Source organism: Myotis lucifugus, unplaced genomic scaffold (assembly GCF_000147115.1).
Source record: "Myotis lucifugus unplaced genomic scaffold, Myoluc2.0 scaffold_270, whole genome shotgun sequence".
Classification (NCBI taxonomy): Eukaryota; Metazoa; Chordata; class Mammalia; order Chiroptera; family Vespertilionidae; genus Myotis; species Myotis lucifugus.
In genome coordinates, this window is record NW_005871318.1 from 1,318,958 (window position 1) to 1,341,966 (window position 23,009).

At 42.0% G+C, this 23,009-nt stretch overlaps 1 protein-coding gene across 1 annotated transcript in view; it reads left to right on the top strand.

The window, feature by feature from the left end:
* Nucleotides 1-22,585, top strand: part of CUNH11orf53 (chromosome unknown C11orf53 homolog) — a 165,208-nt gene extending 142,623 nt beyond the window's left edge. Inside the window, exons 3-4 of the mRNA XM_023762982.1 lie at nt 20,555-20,853; nt 22,184-22,585. Coding sequence (XP_023618750.1) covers nt 20,555-20,853; nt 22,184-22,585 — 701 coding nt within the window. The remainder of the gene's footprint in view (nt 1-20,554; nt 20,854-22,183) is intronic.
* The last annotated feature ends 424 nt before the right edge of the window (nt 22,586-23,009 follow it).

Below are 23,009 nucleotides of genomic sequence, written 5' to 3' on the forward strand. Positions count from 1 at the left end.
TCACAGAATCGACAGGTGGCCAGTTTGCTAATTAATTCCCTTTTTTAAAAAAAATATATTTTATTGATTTTTTACAGAGAGGAAGGGAGAGGGATAGAGAGTTAGAAACATTGATGAGAGAGAAACATCGATCAGCTGCCTCCTGCACACTCCCCACTGGGGATGTGCCCGCAACCAAGGTACATGCCCTTGACCGGAATCGAAACTGGGACCCTTGAGTCCGCAGGCCGACGCTCTGTCCACTGAGCCAAACCGGTTAGGGCAATTAATTCCCTTTTAATGTGCATGAATTTTGTGCACCGGGCTACTAGTTTATATATATTCCCAATGTCTCAATGCTAGTATCTTATTCTTATCTTCACTTCAATGACCTTTCAAATTTGGGTAGTTAAATGCTTATAAACTTGAAATGTGGTTATTTGAACTTTAGGTGTCTTCATGTATTGATTTCATTGTCTACCTGCTCATTTTTCATCTTCTCCACCACTATTCTAGAACATCTGTATATCCCAAAAAGGATGTTGTATTCATTAATAATCCACTCTTGATGACCTATTTCTGACCCTGTTGCAAATGAAACCCAAGAGCAGGAATTATGGAGAATCACATTACTGGCAGGCATTTGGGGGCTCTAATTGCATGGGTAATACTAAGACTACCTCCTATTTCTCTTTCCAATGCACTAGGTGACAATGAGTCAGATATCTTGAATCATTTCAGATAGGGAAGCCATCCTTATACATGTTCAAAATTTGTTCCTAACAAGATAGATTATAACCAGTCAAGGGCTAACTTAAGGAGATGGGAGGTCCTATCATGCATATTGTGTTAGGCCAGAAATGGACCCCAAAATATCTTATGTCATACCCCTGGCATCTGTGAATGTTGCCTTATGGGGCAAAATAAGTGATTAAGTTAAGAATCTTGAAAGGTGAAACCCTGGATTACCAGGTGGGCCCTACATGCAATCACGTGTATCCTTGTAAGAATGAGTTTGAGAGAGACACATACACATGAAGGAGGAGACACACAGAAGAGACAAAGGCAGAGGTTGGAGTCATGCAGCCACAAGTCACGGAATGCAGGCAGCCATCAAAATCTGGACGAGGCAAAGAATGTGTCCTTCCCTAGAGGCTGATATGGAGGACAGCGCTGCTGACACCTTCATTTGGACTTCTGGCATCCAGAACTGTGAAAGAATACATTTCAGTCTTTTTAAACCACCCAGTTTGTGGTAATTTTTTACCAGTAGCCCTAGGAAGCTAATACACATATATTATGGCACTGTGTCCCCTGATAAGTATCTTTTAGAAGTTCAAATTGCTGCTCTGCTCTTCCAGCCAACGCTTTGATAAGTTTACGCAGGTTGTGTAGATCCAGCTTTACCACAATTTCCCTAAGAGCATCTGTTTGTGATACTATGAGATGTTTTTCACATCTTTACAGGAGGAATCAAAGGGGGAAAAATCCCTCCCATCAAAAAAAAAAAAACTTTCACCAAAGACTGTACTTAAAACCACTCCCGTAAACTGCAGCCACAATCGTGTGGTTTCACACTGTTACTGGGGATATTTGCTTTTAAAAGGGCTTTTCTCTTTCTTTCTCAAATTTTTCTGTTATTCCTTACTACACTGCTAGATCTTCTACCAGAATATTTAAAATATGAACCATTCACCAACATGTATATATATTAATATATATATGTGTGTGTGTGTGTGTGTGTGTGTGTATATTAGAATTTTGATGTAGGTTTAGGTTGCATTTATTTTCAATTACACTATTTTCATTGAGATCCATAAAGGCTAATCATTGAGAGATTTTAATAATGTCACAAAATTCAGTGAACTCTCAGTTACTTATAGTAAAGGGGGAGAAGGAATAACAAGAAAAAGAAGCACTAAGGCTAATAACCACCACTTTTCATTTGGTTTGAAATTCAGTGAACAATTTCCAAGCTATTGAGCTTTCTAATGAAGTTTTTCTTAAAATATCATAAAGATTCATTTAAAATCATTGGGCATACAACAGCTGGCATGAGGTGAAAATTCTTAAACTTGCTGAGTAGAAAATTAAAATCAGTTTGGAATTAAAATTATGTCATGGAAAGTGGGAATACAATGCAGTTGGGGGAGATTAAAATGTGCCTAGGGCCCAGGCAGCATTGCTCAGTGGTTAGAGCATTGGCCATTGCACTGGAGGATCTTTAGTTTGATTCCCAGTCGAGGCCACATACTTGGGTTGCTGGTTCAATCCCTGGCCCTCGTCGGGGCACATGCAAGACGCAACCAATCTATGTGTCTCTCTCACATTGATGTTTCACTCTTCCTCTCTCTCTCTCTCTCTCTCTCTGTCTTTCTCTTTCTCCCTCACCCCCTTCCACTCTCTCTATAAAAAAAAAAATCAATGGAAAAAATATCCTCAGGTGAGGATTAACAAAAAATAAAAATAAATGGGAATCATGGTCTGATGCTCAATTTTTATTTATTTTTTGTTTGTTTATGGACACCCTAATAACTCATTCTCTGCTCATTTATCAGAATGCTATAGTGAGGAACAATAAGGAAATAGCTATGAAAGTTATTTTAACTTAATATTGTACATAAACATAAGGAAAAATAATTGAAGATATCTAGTTGTTTTGGAAGTTCTGAACTGAAGAAAATATTGAAGAGATATATCCCAAGTGGAAATATATTTATATTTTATCAACCTTGAATTATACATTTACAGCCTAAAATTTAACTATCTCCACTTGACATGATTCTTTTATACCAGCCTCAAGTGTTTACTTTCCAAATCACAATTACTAATAATTACTTCCTTTTTCTATATTTTCCCAAATCCTTACATTTATATGAGCTGCTAAAATCTCCACATCAAGAACATATAAGATCCGGCCATATTGTCGTCTGGGAGCCTTGATTAAAATCTTTCCTATTTTTGGAAGGAAATCAATGCACACACAGAAAGAAGATGACAAGCATACATATTGGTGGGAAATTTGGAGGAACAGACGGTAAATGGGTGCCGTATACTGCATTTATGGCATGGAGTAACTGAAAGTGTTTGATCATGTGGAGAAGTGGATAAAGTCTAATTGTGGAACAGATGTGCATTGCCCAGCTCCATGCCTAATAACTGTCTGTCTTCCTATAGAGGTTTGTTTAGTTTAATATCCAGCTGCTGTTTTATGGCACCAATCACAGGCACACTTCAGTCACCACCGAGTGTAAACATGGTGATGTGCGTATCTGTGATTTGCATTTGGACTTCTTGAGAAATGTAAAAAATAAAAAAATACACAATTGGGAACTGTATATTGCAGCATCCCAAAGTTTCTTTGACTTCCCTAAAGCTTTGGAAAATGCATCCAAGACATGAGAAATTGCCCCTTGCTCCATCTGTTTGAACCACTCCTCTGGCTATCGGTGGTCTCAGGCAACTTTTCTCTTCTCTCTGAGCTTCTCTCTAAAAGTTGACAGTTGTGTCTCTCCCATGTCAGTATTCAATTTTAATACTCAAACTTTTAAGAGTTCATCCCATTTCTTTATCTTCTTTATTATTGTTATTCATGTTTCAAATGTTCCTGTTTCACTGTTTAGGATTTTAAATAGATCTGAGTCTCTGAGAACTAGCTCATAGCCAAGTTGAAGCATCTTCGAGCTGATGCTTGAGATCACTCATTTGTCTAGAAATGAACAGCACTCAGGGTGCCTGAAGTTCACCATCTATGACACGGACGGCATAGTTGGGGGAAGAGTTTGGGCTCGGGATCCAGATGACCTGAATTCAGATCCCAGATCTGCCATTTGCCAACTGTACAATGGCTTGATCTTGCTGTTGAAGGAAGGCAATATCTGCCTTGCAAGGTTATCATAAGAGTTATATTTAATTTTCGTTAAGGGCTTAGCACATGGTATGTGTTCAATCGATGCTTTTGCTATTAATTACTGCAAAGAACGTTAGAATTCAAAGTGATGTAAGATTAATTGACCTGAAGAGATGTACAGTCCAGCTGTGGGAGAAGGAATTATACATGAAAAAGACTTCTCAGAAGAAGATGAGCCTTGACCTAGGCTTTGAAAGAAGAAGATAGCTCAAGTGAGCGGTGAGGAGGGATGAAGTCCAAACAGAACACAGGTGGTCTAGTAGACAGAGAGGCGGCACTCTGTCTGTGACATGAGGTGGATGGACCAATTTGGTCTGCGGGATGAACTGAAAGAGAAGGTTGAGAGACCTGACCTGGTCCATGACCCTTCCAAATTCAGTGCTAGTCTTGCCTGCTAAGGTCTCCCAGACTCTCCTTCTACTCTCAGAGACTCCAGCATATCTATCTGCTAAAATACTTATTACATTGCATTATGACTGTTTGTTTAAACCCCTCCCCCCAACTAGCTAATGTCTTTCTATTTCTATTTGTTCCTTTTGGAGTCTCCAGCCAAGAGGAATGGCAGTGTGATAGAATGGTGAAGAGCTCATATTTAGGAGAAAGACAGACTGAGGATCTGATTCTAATGTGTGAAAATGGTCTAACTTCTCTGAGCCTCAGTTTCCTTCTATGTCAATGGGCATAGTGATATCACCATAAAGTTGCCATGAAAATGAAATTAGATAATGTATACAAAGCTCCTGGTATAGCTGTGACATGTTATAAGTGCTCAATAAATGGCCACTTTCATGGTGTTTATAGTCCCTGGAACATGGTAGCACTTGATAACATTACAGGGAAAGTCTGCTGCACACAGGTAGATACCCCCACAACTGTGGCCAGCTCTGAATAGCAGTCTTTGCAGTTAGATACTCCTGTTTCCATTACTATAGATTCTAACATCATAGAGTAAGTCAGGACATTAGAAAGGCCACTGGATGACTTTTTAGGTTGGAAAAATCAATTCACAGTGAGGAATGAAACAATAAGACAGTAGAAGCCACAGTTAGCACCTTTATTTTATATTCTGACTCAGCAATTTTACCCTCCTCTGTTCTGAAAGACAAGATGGCTAGAACCGAAGCTCCCATTTGGTGCATTTCATTAATGTAAATCCAACTGCTCTCATTCTGTAGTTGTCAACATCCAAAGACTTAACCAGTCTTGGACAACAAACGAAGTATTATACCTCCCAATCATGGAGTTTTCAGGAAACTCAACTTCAAATGGCAGGAAGAAGAAAATAAAAGTCTTAACATTTTGATCAGGATTTGCTACCAATTTGTTGACTTAAATAATGTTATTTTTTGAACCTACATTTCCTCAATGACAAAAGATCATATAATCTTATGAGTGGTATAGATGGGATGGGACTGGTACTTACAGTGTTTCCCCTCCTCCCCACTGGGTACAGCTCTTTCTCATCCTGACTTTATAGTTTTCCTGACCTCAGAACATATTCCATCCACTGGCACCCCTACCCCCAATCTCCAAGGCTAAGCTGAACCCCGTTATTCTTCTAAGAGAGATAAATCCTGGGTCCCCTTCCATCACTTCAATTCTCTCTGAGTTAAAAAGCACATCAATAATAATAGCCATCATTTACTGCTGGGCTCCTAATCGGGACTTTACAAATATTTTCATCTATAAAAAATAGGTGGTTTTCAACCTTCCTAATGCCGCGACCCTTTAATACAGTTCCTCATGTTGTGGTGACCCCCAACCATAAAATTATTTTCGTTGCTACTTCATAACTGTAATTTTGCTACTGTTATGAATCGTAATGTAAATATCTGATATACTATATGTGTTTTCCGGTGGTCACGACCCACAGGTTGGGAACCGCTGAATGCAGTTCTAAATACATCTCATTTATCAACAGGAAGCACAACCGTCTTGAGAGGGCGACACTCTGTTTTCAGATGAGGAAACTAAGCCTCATAGAAAGCAGTGAAGCTTAGATTTGGACCAGGGTTTTTTGGACTCCAAGGTCTTTACCTAATGTGAGCCTTCTTAAATTTACAGTTCTGCCCCAAGGCAGGACTGGCTTTGGAATAACCACTTTGCTTAGCTCCCGTGCTCAATGCTCACCTGATTCTTCACATTCCATACCTGATGGCTGCATTCATGACTCTGGCTCCCTCTCCACCTCATGTCTGTCTCCCTGCCCGCCCTGTAGTGATTCTGCAGGCTGCTCAGATGATGCCACAACCAGCTCAAATCAGAACCAAAGCCTTTCATTCCTATGATACTCAGATATCTACATGCAAGTTCATAGTTCTGTCTAGAACTATTCTCTAGTGCCATCAGAACCTGCTTTCAAAATATAGTTCCTCTCTGTCATTCCCCACCACTGCTGGACCCCTAATCTCTGGGGCTCTCCATGGCACCTGGCCTTCTCTGTAAAATAGGAGAACCTACCACACTGACCTTCTAGAAGCCTCTTTGCTATCCTCCTATAGATCTCTAGGGCCTACCTCACGCAACCCATTTGGTGCTGACCTTTTCTGCTATGCTTTTTAATGAGGGGAGATTTCTTTTCTGAATATTGCCAAGCTGACCTGGGAGACTGGTATCCCATGGCTCACTCCTGGGACTGGGTGTAGAATGCCACTTCTCCCACTGCAAAGGCAGGAAGCACATCAGTTTCCTCTGAGCCCATAGAGCTGATAGCTTTTACCTGCTGTCTCTGGTGATCCACCTCTTAGATGCTCTCCCAATCTCTGTGGTACCCAGCATTCTCTCATAGTTTTATACACTAACGGATCATAAGCATATTCTTAATAAATGCAATAGCCATGAAGGAAAGGGAGGGTAATATCTTTATGCTCTTCCCTTCTTATGAGAGTATGAGAAAAGATGAGGAGATGGGGACCACCAATGGATTCCATTCTTAAGTACAAAGCCAACTTTTTGTATTCCATACAAAAGACATATGAAAGCCTACATATATACTAATATCAAAATTTAATTTTAATCAAGCTATACCCTCCGAACCCTGCTAAAACTTGGTCAATGTATATAGTGTGCTATTCTAATGGTGGTGCTAAACAACAATAAAAAGGCCGAAAGAAGCAGAATGTAAATAGCCTGATGTAAATAAACTAACTGATTATCCATGCCTTAAATGTAGGGAGTTGGCCATACATAAATTCAAGGGAGAAAGCACAGCCATTGCAGACATCCCTATACTATCAAAGCTAAGAACAGAGCACACACATGTGTTATTCAATTTCTGGTTAGCAGGCATCCCAAGCTCTGAGGACATGTGGGTATAAAAAATGTCTGTACCATTGCTATCGTAAGAAATATTCATGCTCTCCTCTGATTTCTTAAAATTTACCATAAAAACCATTTATCATCTCTTCAAGACTCATACACTAAACCCATGCTACAATGTTTTCCAGCTTTGGTGAGATTTTCATGCTTACCTGGGTACAGCAAATGGTCATCACATGGCCCAGTATGTCTTGCTGTGCTGGGTATTATTTCTCTTATGTGATTTTTCTTTTTCTTATTTTTAGCAGTACCTTAACTCTTTGTGTTTAGTTACTAAATCTCTTAGGGAAATGATTCTTTTTCGCTAATAAGTCCATCGCATTTGCCCTTCCTGCTTTTTTCTGAATTGCCAGAGGAGGGATCCATTTATCTGTAACATTTGCAAGGCTATTGATAAAGGGAATCAATGTTTACCCTAGTACACCTTTTTGCTCATTCCCAGAGCACAGTGCTTTGCATATTGCTTGTTAACATTGCCAGCTTACTCCCTTCATGAACCTAGAAAGAACCTAAAACACACACACACACTCACAAAAACAAAACATTTTCTGAGCAGGCAATGCCCTATAAACTCAAAATGCCAATGTTTGAATACAGAGGTACGCATTATATCTGTGCTATTCATTTGAATGGATGCTTTATCTAAGGCTTTCAGAGTGGCCCATTGTCTGACTTTAATTAGCCCACTATCCTGCCCTATTTAGAGAACTAAACCACATTTCCAGGGCTCTCTGTGTTCTCTACCCAACCACCTGCTCCTTCACAATTGCAGAAAATTTTTAAAATAATAACAAAGGCGAACCTTTTACAGGCAACTTATTTTTTCAGCTGTTCTGTTGGTTCTGTCATTTTTTTTTAATGTCATGAAATTCAAAACATTTCCTGGTGGTGAATTCTTTTGCACAGCTCACAGAAATAGCCAGGTTTTGCAGCACAAGAGCCACGGCAAGTCCGTTGGTGGGGCTGCAGTCTGCAGATTCAGTTCTGGCCAAAGCGTCCAGGACCACCTACCATCATGCATCCCCATGGTTCTTGTTCTAATCTAGCTACAGAAATACAAAAAGCATCCAAAGGCACATGAAGGCCCAGGGATTAAAAAAATGTGTTTCATTTTGTAACTTAGGCAACAGAAATTACTTCCTCACGGAGACAGTCTGGGTATAATTTTGTGCCAAACAGGAGAGTTTTAACAGCAAAATTTCAAGAAGTTGTCAGAGTTGGAATTCTGTAACTGCTTTAGCTTTCCAAAGGATATAAAACAGTTCATGTACCAGATATTTCAGACATTTGGAATCATCGTTTTATTAGGAAATTGTGATTTACGATAAAGATATAAAACCTAAATTATATTTTTTAGCTTTTATTAGCTAGTTATTTTAATTACAAAAATGATGCATGGTAAAATTTCAAACAGTAAAAAGTATAAATAGAAGTCTACGGATCCCCTGCCCCCACTCATCCCCTCCTACTTCCCAGGGCTCACCACTCTGAGTTTCATGTGCAATCTTCCAGAATTTTGTTATGTTATCTATAATAATAAAAGCGTAATATGCTAATTAGACTGGATGTCCTTTCAGACATCCTTCTGGATGACCTTCCAGACAAAGCTGGGGCTGCGAGGGAAGCCCGGGTCCTGGGTGTCAGAGGGAAGCTGGTGCCGGCAGTTGGGGTAAGGAAGGCCTACTCTTGCACAAATTTTGTGCATCGGGCCTCTAGTTATATTATGAAGAAATTAAGTTGCTGCACCAAGTTAATGAAGATTGAAATCAATGTTAGATATTTACATGCACTATTACAAAAGGTATAAACTGATGTTTTCACAGTAAATTCCTTTCCCCAAGAGAATATTTAAATGTATTTTAGTCTTCATTTTACCTCTATACATTTGGAAGCCTTAAGCAAATTACTTAAAACTCACCCCCAAACCATCCCTGACCTATCATTTTCAGCCCCAGATTAAATTACTTAGAATGCCACTTTCACCATGTCCACACTGCTAAAAGCTTGTCAGGGACATTGCCTGCTACCAAACAAAGAACAAGTTCCTTGATATGGATCAAAGGTTCTTTCTGGCCTAGCTCCTCCACCCCTTGTAGCTTCTCCTCAGCTTTTCTGTCTGCACACTTCCTGCACACATTCCTATCTGGGACTTGCTGCCCACACCTTCGAGCCCCGCTCTGGTCCCCAGCTATAACACCACTTATTCTATCTGCTTATTCATTTCCTTTCATCCTTCAAAACTGGACTCAAATATAATCTGCAGTATGATGTGTTCAGTCACCTTCCCTTAACACAGCAGTCCACCTCCCTCCCTCCCTTCATTCTTACCTCCACCCAACCCCTCACCCCTATCTATACTAAATCATGTTTATAATCAATCTAGATTGGAATCCAGCCTGTGTCACTTACTAGCTTTGTGACCTTGGACAAGTTCATTATACTATTTATTAGTTTTCCAATATATAATCTGAGATGATAACTTACAACAATCTATTTCATTGGTTAATGATACAGATTTAATGAGATAATGCATGTAAATTATCTAAGGTAGTGCAAGGCATGTAAAGCACACAAATGTTAGTTGTTACTAAAAATGGTGAAACACACATTAATATATGTAAAGTGTTTGACTCAGAGTCTAGCAAGAAGTATTCATGAAATGCTAGTCCTTTCAATCCTCACTTTTATTTACGTATACTGTGCTCCTTATGAAATGACGTGCTCCCAAAGAACAGGACCCACGCCTTACTCTTCTCTGTACTCCTGGAAATTACCACAATCCTGTCACGTAGTAGGCACACAATACATTTTTATTTAATCAATTCAGTGAAACTTCTGCTCCTGAAAAGCCAACTTGCTTATACTCTCTTAAAGAATAGAAGGTGGGTGTGCTTTCCCACCTGTGGGCTTGGTTCACAAAATCCCTTGCGGCTGGGAGCTTCCTTTCTCCTTGCTGCATCCTCTCATCCTTCAGTGTCCAAATCCTCAGCAAGTTGATTTCTCCCCTTTCGACTTCTACAGTCTGTAGAGCATGGGCCATTCACCTGAACCATGATCTATTTTCTGGGTGTGTCTGTAACAGTTACCTGAGAACCCACTGGAACCTGAATAATTGATAATAATTGTTCTGGTTCCTCACATTCCTGTGGGTGTGCTGGAAGTTTCTCTGCAGGTCCCCCTGGGCCTCACTCGTACAGCTGTGTTTAGCTAAAGTCCAACAGAGCTCCTTCACATGTCTGGCATAAGCTAGCTGTCAGCAGGAGGGCCTGGATTCACTTCCACACTGTCACTCAACATCCAGGAGGCTCAAATGACTTTCTTAAGAGGAAGTTAGAAGGCAGCACTTGAAACAAGCAAAGGTAGCTTGGGCCAGTGTGGCTCAGTGCCTAAAACATTGGCACTGAGGGCCCCAGTGCACAAAAGAGCCCCAGGTTCTATTCCCGGTCAAGGGCACATACCTGGGGTACCTGGTTTGCAGGTTCAATCCTCAGCCTTGGTCTGGGTGCGAGCGGGACGCAACCAATCGGTGTGTCTTCTCACATCACTGTTTTTCTCTCTCTCTCTTCTCCCTTTCTCCCTTCTACTCTTTCTAAAAATCAATGGAAAAATATCCTCAAGTGAGGAATCAATCGATCAATCAATCAATAATAAAGCGAGCAAAGATAAAAGCTGCAAATCCTCTTGAAGCCTAGATTCTCAATCTCATCCAACATCACCTCTGTCACATTCTGTTAGTAAAGCAAGTCACAAAACCAACCCAGGGTCAAAGTGGGTAGGGTGGTAGACTTCACTTCATGATGGGAGGAACTGCAAAGAAATTGTGGCCACATTTATTCTACCACAGATGGCTTGTGTCCCTGAGTGGAACCTCATCTAAGCTGTTGGGTTGCATTTTTCCTGGCACCTGCAGCATTCAGCACTGTGCCTTGTACCTCAGAGGTGCCCAGTAAACATCTGTGGTTTGATGGAAGGGCTGGTGCAGGGAACCTGCTGGTCGTGTCACTGAGAGATTGAGGGAGCAGTCGGAGAAGCTGGGTTTCAATCCCAGTTTTGTAATTTACTAGGTGGATGATTGGAGACACAATGACTTACTTTCTCTGTGCTTTCCTCTTTGTAAACCCCAGAGGACAATGACTACCTTATAATGAGATAACATTATATAAAACACTGGACACATGACAGGTGCTTATAACTGTAGTTTCTATTCGTTATGGAGTACTTTTCTGAGTTATGATTAAATTACTATATAACTCAAGATAAGTGGTCCAAAAATCAAAACCTGTTTCAAACTTTGCAAAACAGCAAGATTTATTAGAACAGACTTGGTATAGTTTAGTCACTGTGTATAAGCTTTCACACCAATCAGAATGACCCAAGGTCTACTTCATATTTGTCACAATTGTGCAGACTTCTGATTCTCTCTCCCAATTTTCTTCTGGAGGAGGAAGGTGTTTCTACCTAACACAGGTACCCATCTAAAGGCTGACTGTCTTACATTAACTTTCCACTTATTTTAGAGTTGGAGGAAAATCATGACCTATGGTGGATCTAAATTAGATAGTAACATCTGGTTTTAAAAATGTTCAGTTGCCCTGACCAATTTGGCTCAGTGGATGGAGCGTTGGCCTGCGGACTGAAGGGTCCCAGGTTCGATACTGGTCAAGGGCATGTACCTTGGTTGCAGGCACATCCCCAGTAGGAGGTGTGCAGGAGGCAGCTGATCGATGTTTCTCTCTCATCAATGTTTCTGACTCTCTATCCCTCTCCCTTCCTCTCTGTAAAAAAATCAATAAAATATATTTTTAAAAAAATGTTCAGTATAACATCATCAGTTCCACATTTCTCCCAACCATCAATATAATGACAATGAGTAATTAAATATATAAACTGGAAATTCCTTGAAAAGGGATTTATTCACAAGTGGCTATGATTATTATTGTTTAAGCATTAATATCACTATCTTCAAGTTTAAATCCACCTCTTTTTTATATATTTTATTGATTTTTTTAAAAAGAGGAAGGGAGAGGGATAGAGAGTTTCAATGAGAGAAAAACATTGATCAGCTGCCTCCTGCACACCCCCCACTGGGGATGCGCCTGCAACCAAGGTACAAGCCCTTGACCAGAATCAAACTGGACCCTTCAGTATGCAGGCTGACGCTCTATCCACTAAGCCAAACCAGTTAGGGTGCACTATCTTCAAGTTTAAAGAAATATTTTCTAAACTTTATAGTTAGAATTTTAAAAATATTTTATACAATAGTGTGAAATGTCTTATGCTAGTCAGAGATCTCTTCCTTTCAATGTGTTCCTTCTTCTAGGCTGGCACCTAAGAATATTATAGGGTCATAAAAATGGACTATAAATGTGCTCAAGGGAAAGTCTTATCACTTTACTACCTTGGTGACCTATTAGTTCAGATTAACTCATTTTCATGGGAGGGCTTTGGGGGCAGCTGCGAGACTGCTGTGCTAGCTACAGGAAGTTGCACACTGGCAAATTTCATTCAAATATAAACCTCTAAATTTGGGTACCTGGCATTGCAAGATCCTGTTGTTTGCAATATGCAAAATAAAAATTATATACCATCTCGTCTGGTCAAAAGTTATGGACTCTTCGATATTAATGTTATTTCTAGAGGATTCACATGGTGAGTGTTATATCTTGAACAATTAAGAAAGGAATGTGAGTTCTCCCTTCACATGAGCAATGACAACTGGTGTTCATGCTGAAGGCTCATGTTTTAGGCTGTTCTTGCTCAACCTCTCACATCTGGGAATGGGATGGGGAAGTTCCAGCTCTGAAACCTGCCCAGTGAAGTCCCTCCCAGGCCCATGCAGGCCCTTCAGGCCCATGCAGGACTCTTCTATATCCTGTGAGATGGAGTGAAGTGACGCATTATCATTGCTTTTTATATTTATCCCTCTAAATATTTCCCAGGCCACCGTAGAGAGGGCAGCACTAACTATAGCTATAAAATAAATTTATGGAAATGTTTTATGTCATGATTTTGATGGTGGGTCACAAGAGTTTGTCAAATTTGTCACTCATCAAATTGGATACTTACAATTTGTCAATTTTACTATATGTAAATTATTCCTACATAAAGATGAACCTCCAAAAATAGACTATTCATTGAAAGACGAAGGAGATGATTGATTGATAGATAGATACCAGACAGGGAAGTATAAATCCTACTTGATCATTTTGGTGAGCTTTTAGATAATTATATAATTGATCTCTCTTAGAGGCCCTCATCTCCTTAAAAACATTTTTAACTTTGATGCTTCCCTATTTTTATTTTTGAGCTATTAAAATGCTTAGAAGGCAAAAGGTTTTTATTTGATCTCACCCACCACCAGCACGACCTGCAAGGGAGCTTGGGTTATTCTCTCTGGGGTTGTTGTGATAATTGAATGAAATAATGCATATGATACATTTGGCCGTGTCTTTAACAGTATGTTTATGAAATTACTACAAGTGGTAAAAAATGTTGAAAGTCATAGAAAAATAAAAGCTTTTGTGCTGTGTAAAAATCAGAAATATTTAGTTTTAACGTTTAGGGATTCCATTTTGTTTCAAGCAGATGGATGGTCTGGGGTGGGAGAGCTCACCCACATAAAACTGGATCCTTCATGAAACACAATTGACTGGCAGGAAGCAGTGGAAATCTCCAAAGCTGGGTCTAGTGGTGGGTAGGGTTGCCATAGGAGGTTTGGGAAAGGTTTGGGCAGAAATTAAGACATTGAATGATGAGAAAATGATTACACCAAAAGACAGGCTCCCCTGAGCATGGGTGTCCAAATTTGCTTTACACGTGAAGACTGGTCCCTGAGCTGTTGCCAAGTTTGAAGGGCTCAACCTGGGACTCCAGGATTAATTTGGGAAACCTGGAAGGGAGCTGGCTCCCAAGAAATGTAAACATAAATCTTTTGGAGGAAAGCAACCTCAATTTAGGACCCTGAATTTTCACAGATTCAGATTAACCATATATGAATTTCAATCAAAGATCACCAAATGCTTAAGGAAACATACCACTAAGAATAAGAGTCAGCATAAACAATAAATTTAAATTCTCAGAACTTTCAGGTATTAGAATTACCAGATACAAAATATATAATAACTTAATAAATAATGAACACTCAACAAAAGACTTAAAAATTACCAAGATATAAATTCAAATTGAATTTATAGAAATGAAAAAATATAATCATTAATACATTTTTATTTTTTATAGTATTTTTATTTTTTAATATATTTTATTGATTTTAGAGAGGAAGGGAGAGGGAGAGAGTGATAGAAACATCAATGATGAGAGAGAATCATTGATTGGCTGCCTCTTGCACATCCCCTTCTGGGGGATCAAGCCCCCAACTCAGGCATGTGCCCTTGGCCAGAATCAAACCTGGGAACCACCCCCTCCCCAGTCCGCAGGCCGATGCCAAACCAGCTAGGGCCATTAACACATTTTTAAACTCAATATATGAGTTAAACAGAAAATTAACTACAGTTGAAGAAAGAATAAGTGAGCTGGATGTAGATTTGAAGAACTCTATACTAATCTATACCGAAATATAGAAGGGACAATCATGAATATAAAGTAAGGAGTGGTTAAGGGATACAGAGGATAAAAGTAAAAGGTTTAACATTCATCTAAACAAGGGTCCCAGAAGGAGGGAATAAAGGTAATACAGACAAGGTACTATCTGAAGAGAGAATGGATGAAACTTTTCCAGAACTTATGAAAAACAAATTCTCAGACACGTGAAGCACATCCTATACCAAGCAGGATATATTTTTAAAAATCTACCTCTAGATAAAATGAGGTGAGCTTGAAAAATCTTAAAGACAAAGGGAGTATTTTAAAAACCACTCAGGCCCTGACCGGTTTGGCTCAGTGGATAGAGCGTCGGCCTGCGAACTCAAGGGTCCCAGGTTCGATTCTGGTCAAGGGCATGTACCTTGGTTGTGGGCACATACCCAGTAGGGAGTGTGCAGGAGGCAGCTGACCGATGTTTCTCTCTCATTGATGTTTCTAACTCTCTATCTCTCTCCCTTCCTCTCTGTAAGAAATCAATAAAATATATTTTTTTAAAAATCACTCAGAAAGAAATGAAAGATAGTCACAAAGAATAACTGTGAGGTTGGTAACAAACTTCTCAACAGCAATCATGGAAGCCAGTCATGGAGTGGTATGTGCCAGCAGAAGAATAACTATAAAGTTATAGTTGTGAACACAGCAATATTATATTTCAAATACAAGGGCCAAAGAAATAATATTTTCAGGTAAATAAAACTGAAACAGTTTATCACCAACACCACCTTCACAAAAGGAATGTTCTAAAGTTTTAGTTTAGAAGAAGGAAAAATGAATCTAGGGAAAAACTCTGGAAGAAGAGCAAGCAGATAAAATGATGTAATTACAATGCCTAATTTGTATAAGTTTAATAAAAACAAACTACCTAAGCCCAGCTGGCATGGCTCAGTGGTTGAGCGTTGACCTATGAACTGGGAGAGGTCATGGTTCAATTCTCAGTCAGGGCACATGCCCGGGTTGGGGGTTCAATTCCCAGTGTGGGGCATGCAGGAGGCAGCTGATCAATGATTCTCTCTCATCATTGATGTTTCCCTCTCTCTCTCTCCCTCTCTCTCTCCTTTCCTCTCTGTAATCAATAAAAATATTGATTTTTTTTAAAAAGCAACAAAACAACAACAAAAACTAGCTAAAATGAAAGAAAATGTCATATATAAATTAAGAGAGCAGTAGTAAGAGTTAATGTTCTAAGGATCTTGTCTGTCGGTGAGAGGTTTAAGATATTCTTTGTAGTCTTTGATAAATATACAAGGTAACATTTTATGGGTAACCATAAAGAATTGAGATAGAGAGTTTAATTTCCACATCAGGGAGGGGCAAAATTACGCAGGAAAAATGAACACAAGAGGCTTATTTTCATCATATAATAAATAACATAAACTACACTCAGATTGTAAAACCTTTATAGAGTCCTCAGGTATTAAAACTCGGTTGGAGAGAATATGGTACTGGGAATTCCACAGGAAGAATTAAACCTGGGCTGAAGAAGAAGAAGGGGTGTAAGAAGATCCTGAGGACTGGTGGTGGAGGGAAAGCTAGGAAAGCTTTTACAACAGAGAAGTCAAAATCTGAAGGACCATGGCAGCATGGACTGAGCTCTATCCATGCTTTCCATAGAGTCTAGAGGCAGAGCCATGGCAGCTGGTGAAGGAATGGCTGACAGATGCTGAGGAGACAATACTTACATCCATCAAACTGGATGTACCCTTCCCCCCTCAAAGACACCCCCTCCTCCCACCCACCCCCCACACCCACTCCTCCCAGGCCTTCACCACACTATTGTCTGTGTCCATGGGTTATGCATACATACATATAAATTCCCCGTTCATCACTCCCTCCCTCAACCCCCCAACCCCAGCAGATTTCTTTATCACCAGAAGCTAACTGCATGCAGTGTTCGCATGGAGAGGATTTCGCACTGAGTGAGTGGTTGGATGAGACTGTCTATAAAAATCTCTTCCACACTTGAGAGTCTACAGGACTGTGAGGGTCGGGGCCAGGAGCTCAGATCCATAGAACTGGATACTGAGGATTCAACTTTTACTAAACAGCTACATTTTCCACTTCACTTTGTCCCTGAGCATCTTTAAGCCAGATTTGCATCTGTATATTTTAAGACTATACACCTGGAAACACTTCCCTTCAGAGGTTAGCTTAGGCACCACTTCCTCACCCATCCCTAACTCCAGCTTAAGTGCCTTCCTCCCACATCTTTGCCAGACCATGCCACCTCTCACACTGTAGCGAAGCATCTATTTAATCATCCATCAGTCCTTGCATTGGTTTCCTAGGGCTCAAATAACAAAGCCACAAATGCGGTGGCTTAAAACAACGGAAATTTATCTAGTCACAGCCCTGGAGACTGGAAGTCCAAAATGGAGGTGTCACCAGGGCCCGCTTCCCCTGAAGGCTCTAGGGGAGCCTCCCTCCATGCCGCTTCCTGGCTCTGGTGGTTGCTGGCAATCCTTGTGTTCCTTAGCTTGAGGGTGTATCACTCAAATGTCTGCCTCTGTCTTCAGGTGGCTTCTCCCTTCTGTGCCTGTGTCTCTCGCCTCTTCTTAAAACAGTGGTTCTCAACCTTCTGGCCCTTTAAATACAGTTCCTCATGTTGTGACCCAACCATAAAATTATTTTCGTTGCTACTTCATAACTGTAATGTTGCTACTGTTATGAATCGTAATGTAAATATCTGATATGCAGGATGGTCTTAGGAGACCCCTGTGAAAGGGTCGTTCGACCGCCAAAGGGGTCACGACCCACAGGTTGAGAACCGCTGTCTTAAAAGGACACCAGTCATGTTGGATCTAGGGCCCACCCTAGTGTAGTATGATTTCATCTTACTTTAACTACTATGTCTTCAAAGTTTCTATTTCCAAATCAGGTCATGTTCACAGGTACTGAGTGTTAGGACTTCAGTATATCTTTTGGGGGATATAATTCAACTGACAACATCCCCCAACCTCCCAAGCTCACTACCTGTGGTTTAGAGGACTGTATATTTATGCCACATATTTTTATTGTGTTGACTATGAACCACACTCTGATCTGGGCACTGAAGACAAATCACAGTCAGGGTCCCCACCCTCGGTGGCACTTGATTCTACATAAAGGCAGATATTAAAATTGTGGCAATTCAATGTTGAAGCCAAATGCCATGCAGGTAGGTAGAGATAGATGATAGATAGATAGAGATAGATGATAGATAGATAGATAGATAGATAGATAGATAGATAGATAGATAGACAGATACTATACTTGATATAGATTTGATGAAGGATATTAATGCAAACAGTAAAAAGCAAAGGGTAGATTATTCCATTTCATCTAGCCAGTGCTTTTTGGCATGATTACCAGAGTCTAAAACTTTGGTTTCTCTTTGTTCCCTGTAAAACTTTGTTCTCCAGTGCTTACATGCTTAGTCTCAGTTGACTCCCACCAATCTAACCCCCCTAAACAGTGCTCCTGAGCATCAGAAACCAAGGTTTGTAAAATGTATTCCTGATCTTTTTTCTTTAAATCCAAACGTGCTTCTAAAGAAGAAAACACTCGCTGTCTTTGCCTTCCAGGGCAGCGTCGGTTCCTCTCCGTCTCCATTTGTCCAGGTGTCAGGTGAGTACTTGAGCTCAGCGAGCAGTGCATCCATTCCCTTTTGAGTTTCAATGGGACACCTGGGCTCTGGTTCTTTTATAGCTGTCCAACGGCACGTTTTAAACGTTGCTTCCTTAAAACAGTTGTTTATAAAATATAAAAATCAGTGAAGAGAGACCTAATTCAGTCATTCCTGAATTTAGAATCCACGCTGTCTTGCAGGCAGCCTTTTGATCAGCTGCCTAGCAGAAGCTTATTGAGCAAAAGCAAAGGCATTTAGGCTCTTGCTACAATTTTAAAAGGTCTAAAATTCTGGCATCATGATCTGATGGATTATGCACCTGCTTTAGCACACAAGGAGGGAGACCTGTGGGCAGAGGGGAAATGAGCACGTATAGAGTTCTCTCTATATGTCAGGCACTGAGTTAAGTGTGTTGCGTTCATTTAAATACATATGTCTCATTAAATGCCCCTGTGGGGACCCAAGAGGGGCATTCTTGATGACAGTAGTGGGTACTCTCATATATGCACACACACATTCTTTCCAGATCCCAAACTCAGAAATGCCGCAGTGTTAATAATTTTAGGAACCTTCACATGTCTGAATGTCTCTATTGTGTTTCCCCATTCACATTTTATTGTTACTGAATTCTGCTCCTTTTTATATAAGAAAAACTTAGATAGCTTCTCTTACCACCTAAAATTATTCTTCCTCTTCTTAAGGAGAAAAAAAAATATGCTTAACAGATCAGAGGGTCTTTCTTTGTGCTTGTTTTTATTTGTGTACATAGGAAAGAAGTTGTAACTCAGGTGAGAGAGTAGTGAGCATCAATGAAGTGCCACATCATGTGACAAGGCCTAAGTGCTGTGTGTGGAGTGACCTATGACTGAGTCATGATACAAAGGACAGTCTGACTTCTCTCCCTACAGACGAGTGGGGAGGGTGGGCAGGGGCAAAGCTCAGAAGTGGTCACTGTGGTTGGGGGGAGGTAGGAAAGTCAAGCATCTGCATCTTCCTCCCACTTCAGCCTGCAGGTGTCGACCTTGTCTGATGAAAGCACACCCACCATGAGCAGGACAGTTTCACTGGCTGAGTCCATGCCCTGAACATGTTCTCAGTGATCATGTTTCCTGCTACAACAGAGCGACAGCGTCAGAAAGTCCTTAGCAAACACCTCTTTTTCCTTCTGGGTCCATTGTACTCGCCTCAGCCTTACATTTATGACTCTTAGTTTCATCTTCTTCCCGTTTTCCCCGGGGAAACTCTGTGCCAGGCATTCTCTTTCCAAGTGTGCAGTACCCACTTTGGCCACAAGAGGGCAGCAGATAACACGAGTGTCCCCGAAGTCTGACAATTTTTTGTGGTTCTTCCCCTAACTTGACTGCATAAAAGCCATATCATTCCAAAGCAAGCCAGGTGGGTGTTAAAAGTCAGTCAGTAGCCCTAGCTGGTTTGGCTCAATGGATAGTGCGCCCGCCTGCGGACTGAAGGGTCCCTGGTTCGATTCTAGTCAAGGGCATATGCTGTGGTTGTGGGCTCCATCCCTAGTAGGGGGCATGCAGGAGGCAGCCGATCAGTGATTCTCTCTCATCGTTGATGTCTCTCTCTCTTCCTCTCTGAAATCAATAAATGTATATATAGATGAAGGATTAGAGGAAGAATACAACCTGCCTCGGGATTGGGATGGGGTCAGAGTATCACCTTATCTAGAGACACTGAAGCTCAGATAAAATGCCAGAAGCAGGCTCTTGTGAGTGGCCCTGTGTGTGTGAGGACAGAGCTCAGAAGCTGTGGGAAAGATGCTTCATCCCATAAAATGTCAACGCCAACTTATTCTCATCTCTTTAGGGCCAGTCCCTCCCTAGCTCAGTGCCTGACACATAGAAGGTGCACAGCACATGTACACTGAGTGAGTGAACCATTAAATAGCTATTGCACCATCTAAAGTGAACTCAGCCGGGGCAGGCAGAGAGAACTTTAGGTAAACATATCATTGTTTGGGCTGGACCAGATGAAAGAGGTGATGTGGCCACACTTAACACGTTCGAGACACGTATGTATCTAAACGCGGCCTTGATGGGAGCGTGTGCTGGTGCATGTGCCACAGAGACGCCTTGACCCTCCCAGGAGGAAAGTGTGCCTGTGTGCTTTTCATTTGGCAGCAGGTTCACCGGTCATGTCCGGGTACTACGGCGTCCGAAGATCTTTCCTGTCCGACTCGGACTTCCACAGCACCAAGCAATTTGCAAACGATGCGTGCACCTCCAGCGTGGCCAGGCCCTTTCCCTGCGAGTCCTCAGCTGGGCAGAGTCACCCCGCCCTCCTAGATTCCTACTTCCCGGAGCCCTATGGGGACCACCGCCCGCCGGCCCTCACCCCCAGTGCGGGCCCTCTGTTCGGCGCCTCGCCCCTGCCGCCGCTCCTGCCACCGCCCTTCCCCAGCGACCCCACACACTTCGTGCTGGTGAGTATGCAGCTCTTTCACCTTAGGGGGTGACTGAGATCAGGGCTTGGCAACAGGACTGCAGCCAGGTATGGTCGCCCTGGAGACCCCTGAGGCTGCCCTGCACCTGCCCCCAGAAATGCCAGGACAGACCCCCCCCCCCGCAGGGTACTCTCCGAAGGGGCCTTCCTCAAAGCTCTGCGCCACCCACGACAGCAGGAGGGTCTACCCTGAGGCCTGAACAGGGATGACTAACAAGATCGGTTTTATATCCATTTTATTAATACTCTGCTGGCTTGGCCAGGTGTTCTCCCATCATTCCTCCAGCTCAAGGGAAGAGCCTGCAGTTACACCTCAGACCAGGCACACGCATCCCACTGTACTTCGCACCCCCGACCCACTCCCCCCCAACTCTTCTACCCTCTAGAACCTGCTCTCTCTCAGTCCTTCAAAAGGGGAGTTCGTACAGATCTGAACACCAACAACCCCCTTAGAGAAAACAGCCTTCAACCCCAAAGGAATGAATCGCTCTAAAAATGGGATTTTAGATAAAGATTGGGGGGACATGACTAAGTACCTACTCCAGCCAGGAACTTTTCTGTGCCTTTGTTCATTTACTCCTTGCAACATCCCAGGATATAGTTGTTAAAGCCTCAGTTCCCCTTAAATTACATTAAACAAAGTGAGTGCTCAGTCAGGAACCTAGTGTCAGGATGGAAAGACTGGACCTAGTAAGTGTCGCAGAATGGAAAGATTGAACCTACTAAGTGTCACAGGATGGAAAGATTGAACCTACTAAGTGTCACAGGATGGAAAGATTGAACCTACTAAGTGTCACAGGATGGGAAGATTGAACTTAGTAAGTGTCAGGATGGGAGATGATTGGACTCACAATCTTTCCATCCTGAGCCAATGCAATTCCCACCTCTTTGCTGGGCAAGGCAGGTGGCCTTCCCGGCCCACTCAAATGCCCCATTAGTAGTTGAGAGGCCCACTCCTTCCAGGAGCCGCTGCCTGACTTCCCACTGTGGAAAGGGCTTTCTAGGACCCTGACTCAAAAAGAATGCTAGACATGGTGCATTGTAAACGTCAAACTGCAGTATAAATGTCCATTTTCTTATTCGCACATTTCACTCACTTAATGTGGTCTGGGAAAGGAATCTTTCTACACACAGGGAAACTAAAACTCCACTGCTGTGTCAATCCCAGAGGGAAAAGCTGCGGGTCAGGAGGCTTCCGACAGGGAGGACACCAAGCCCTCTCTGAGCAGCACCCCGTGCTGGGGAGGAAGTCTGTCCACATCAGAGTCTCCTCTAATGACTAACCCTGGCGACCTTTCCATTCTCCTCAGAGAGACTCCTGGGAGCAGACAGTGCCGGATGGTCTCAGCCAGCTCGACCCTGTGCCCACCGACACCCTGCAGACCTTGCCACCCAGCACGAGTTGCCTCTCCCAGCTGGAGTCGGGGAGCACTGCCCAGCACCGGAGCCCCAGCTGGGGGCCTCCCCTGGCTGGGGCTCAGTCTTACTCATTGCATGCACTGGAGGATCTGTACCACACACCAGGGTACCCCACCCCGCCCCCATATCCCTTCGCCCCCTTCACCACAGTGTCCAACGACCTACCACCCAAGGCAGTGCCCCTCTCGCCAGACGAGGGGTCAGATGCCTCTACCCTTCAGGACCCTTCTTCATGGACCAAAGAAGACGGGAGCATGGTGTGGGGGTCATACGAGTGCCGCCGAGCTTTCTGAGGGATGCACCGAAGAACCTCTCTGCTTTTCTTTAACTGGGGTTCTCACAGATGGTTTTTGGTGTGGGAGTCACTCGGAACTGGATTTTCAAAATGGGCCAACATGCCCCTCTTGGTTAGTGGACAATGGCATTTATTTGTAATATTGCCCAGGGACCACATTCTAATGAGACCACCTGCCAGTGAGATTTTGAGGAACTTTAGTAACCCATTGCACTCTGAATCTTCTGTTATCTTTGAGGTATCATTTCTGGCACTGATGTTTTCCCCTTAAATTACATTAAAAAGTTTATGCAGATCCACAAAACATGCTGAGTCTCCTGTTCAGTTTTTCTTAGTTATGAACTACGTGTGTTCTTTAGTAAAGAGAATTCATGGGATACAATGTAGATTAGGGCACATAAGACTAACTTCATTTTATGCCA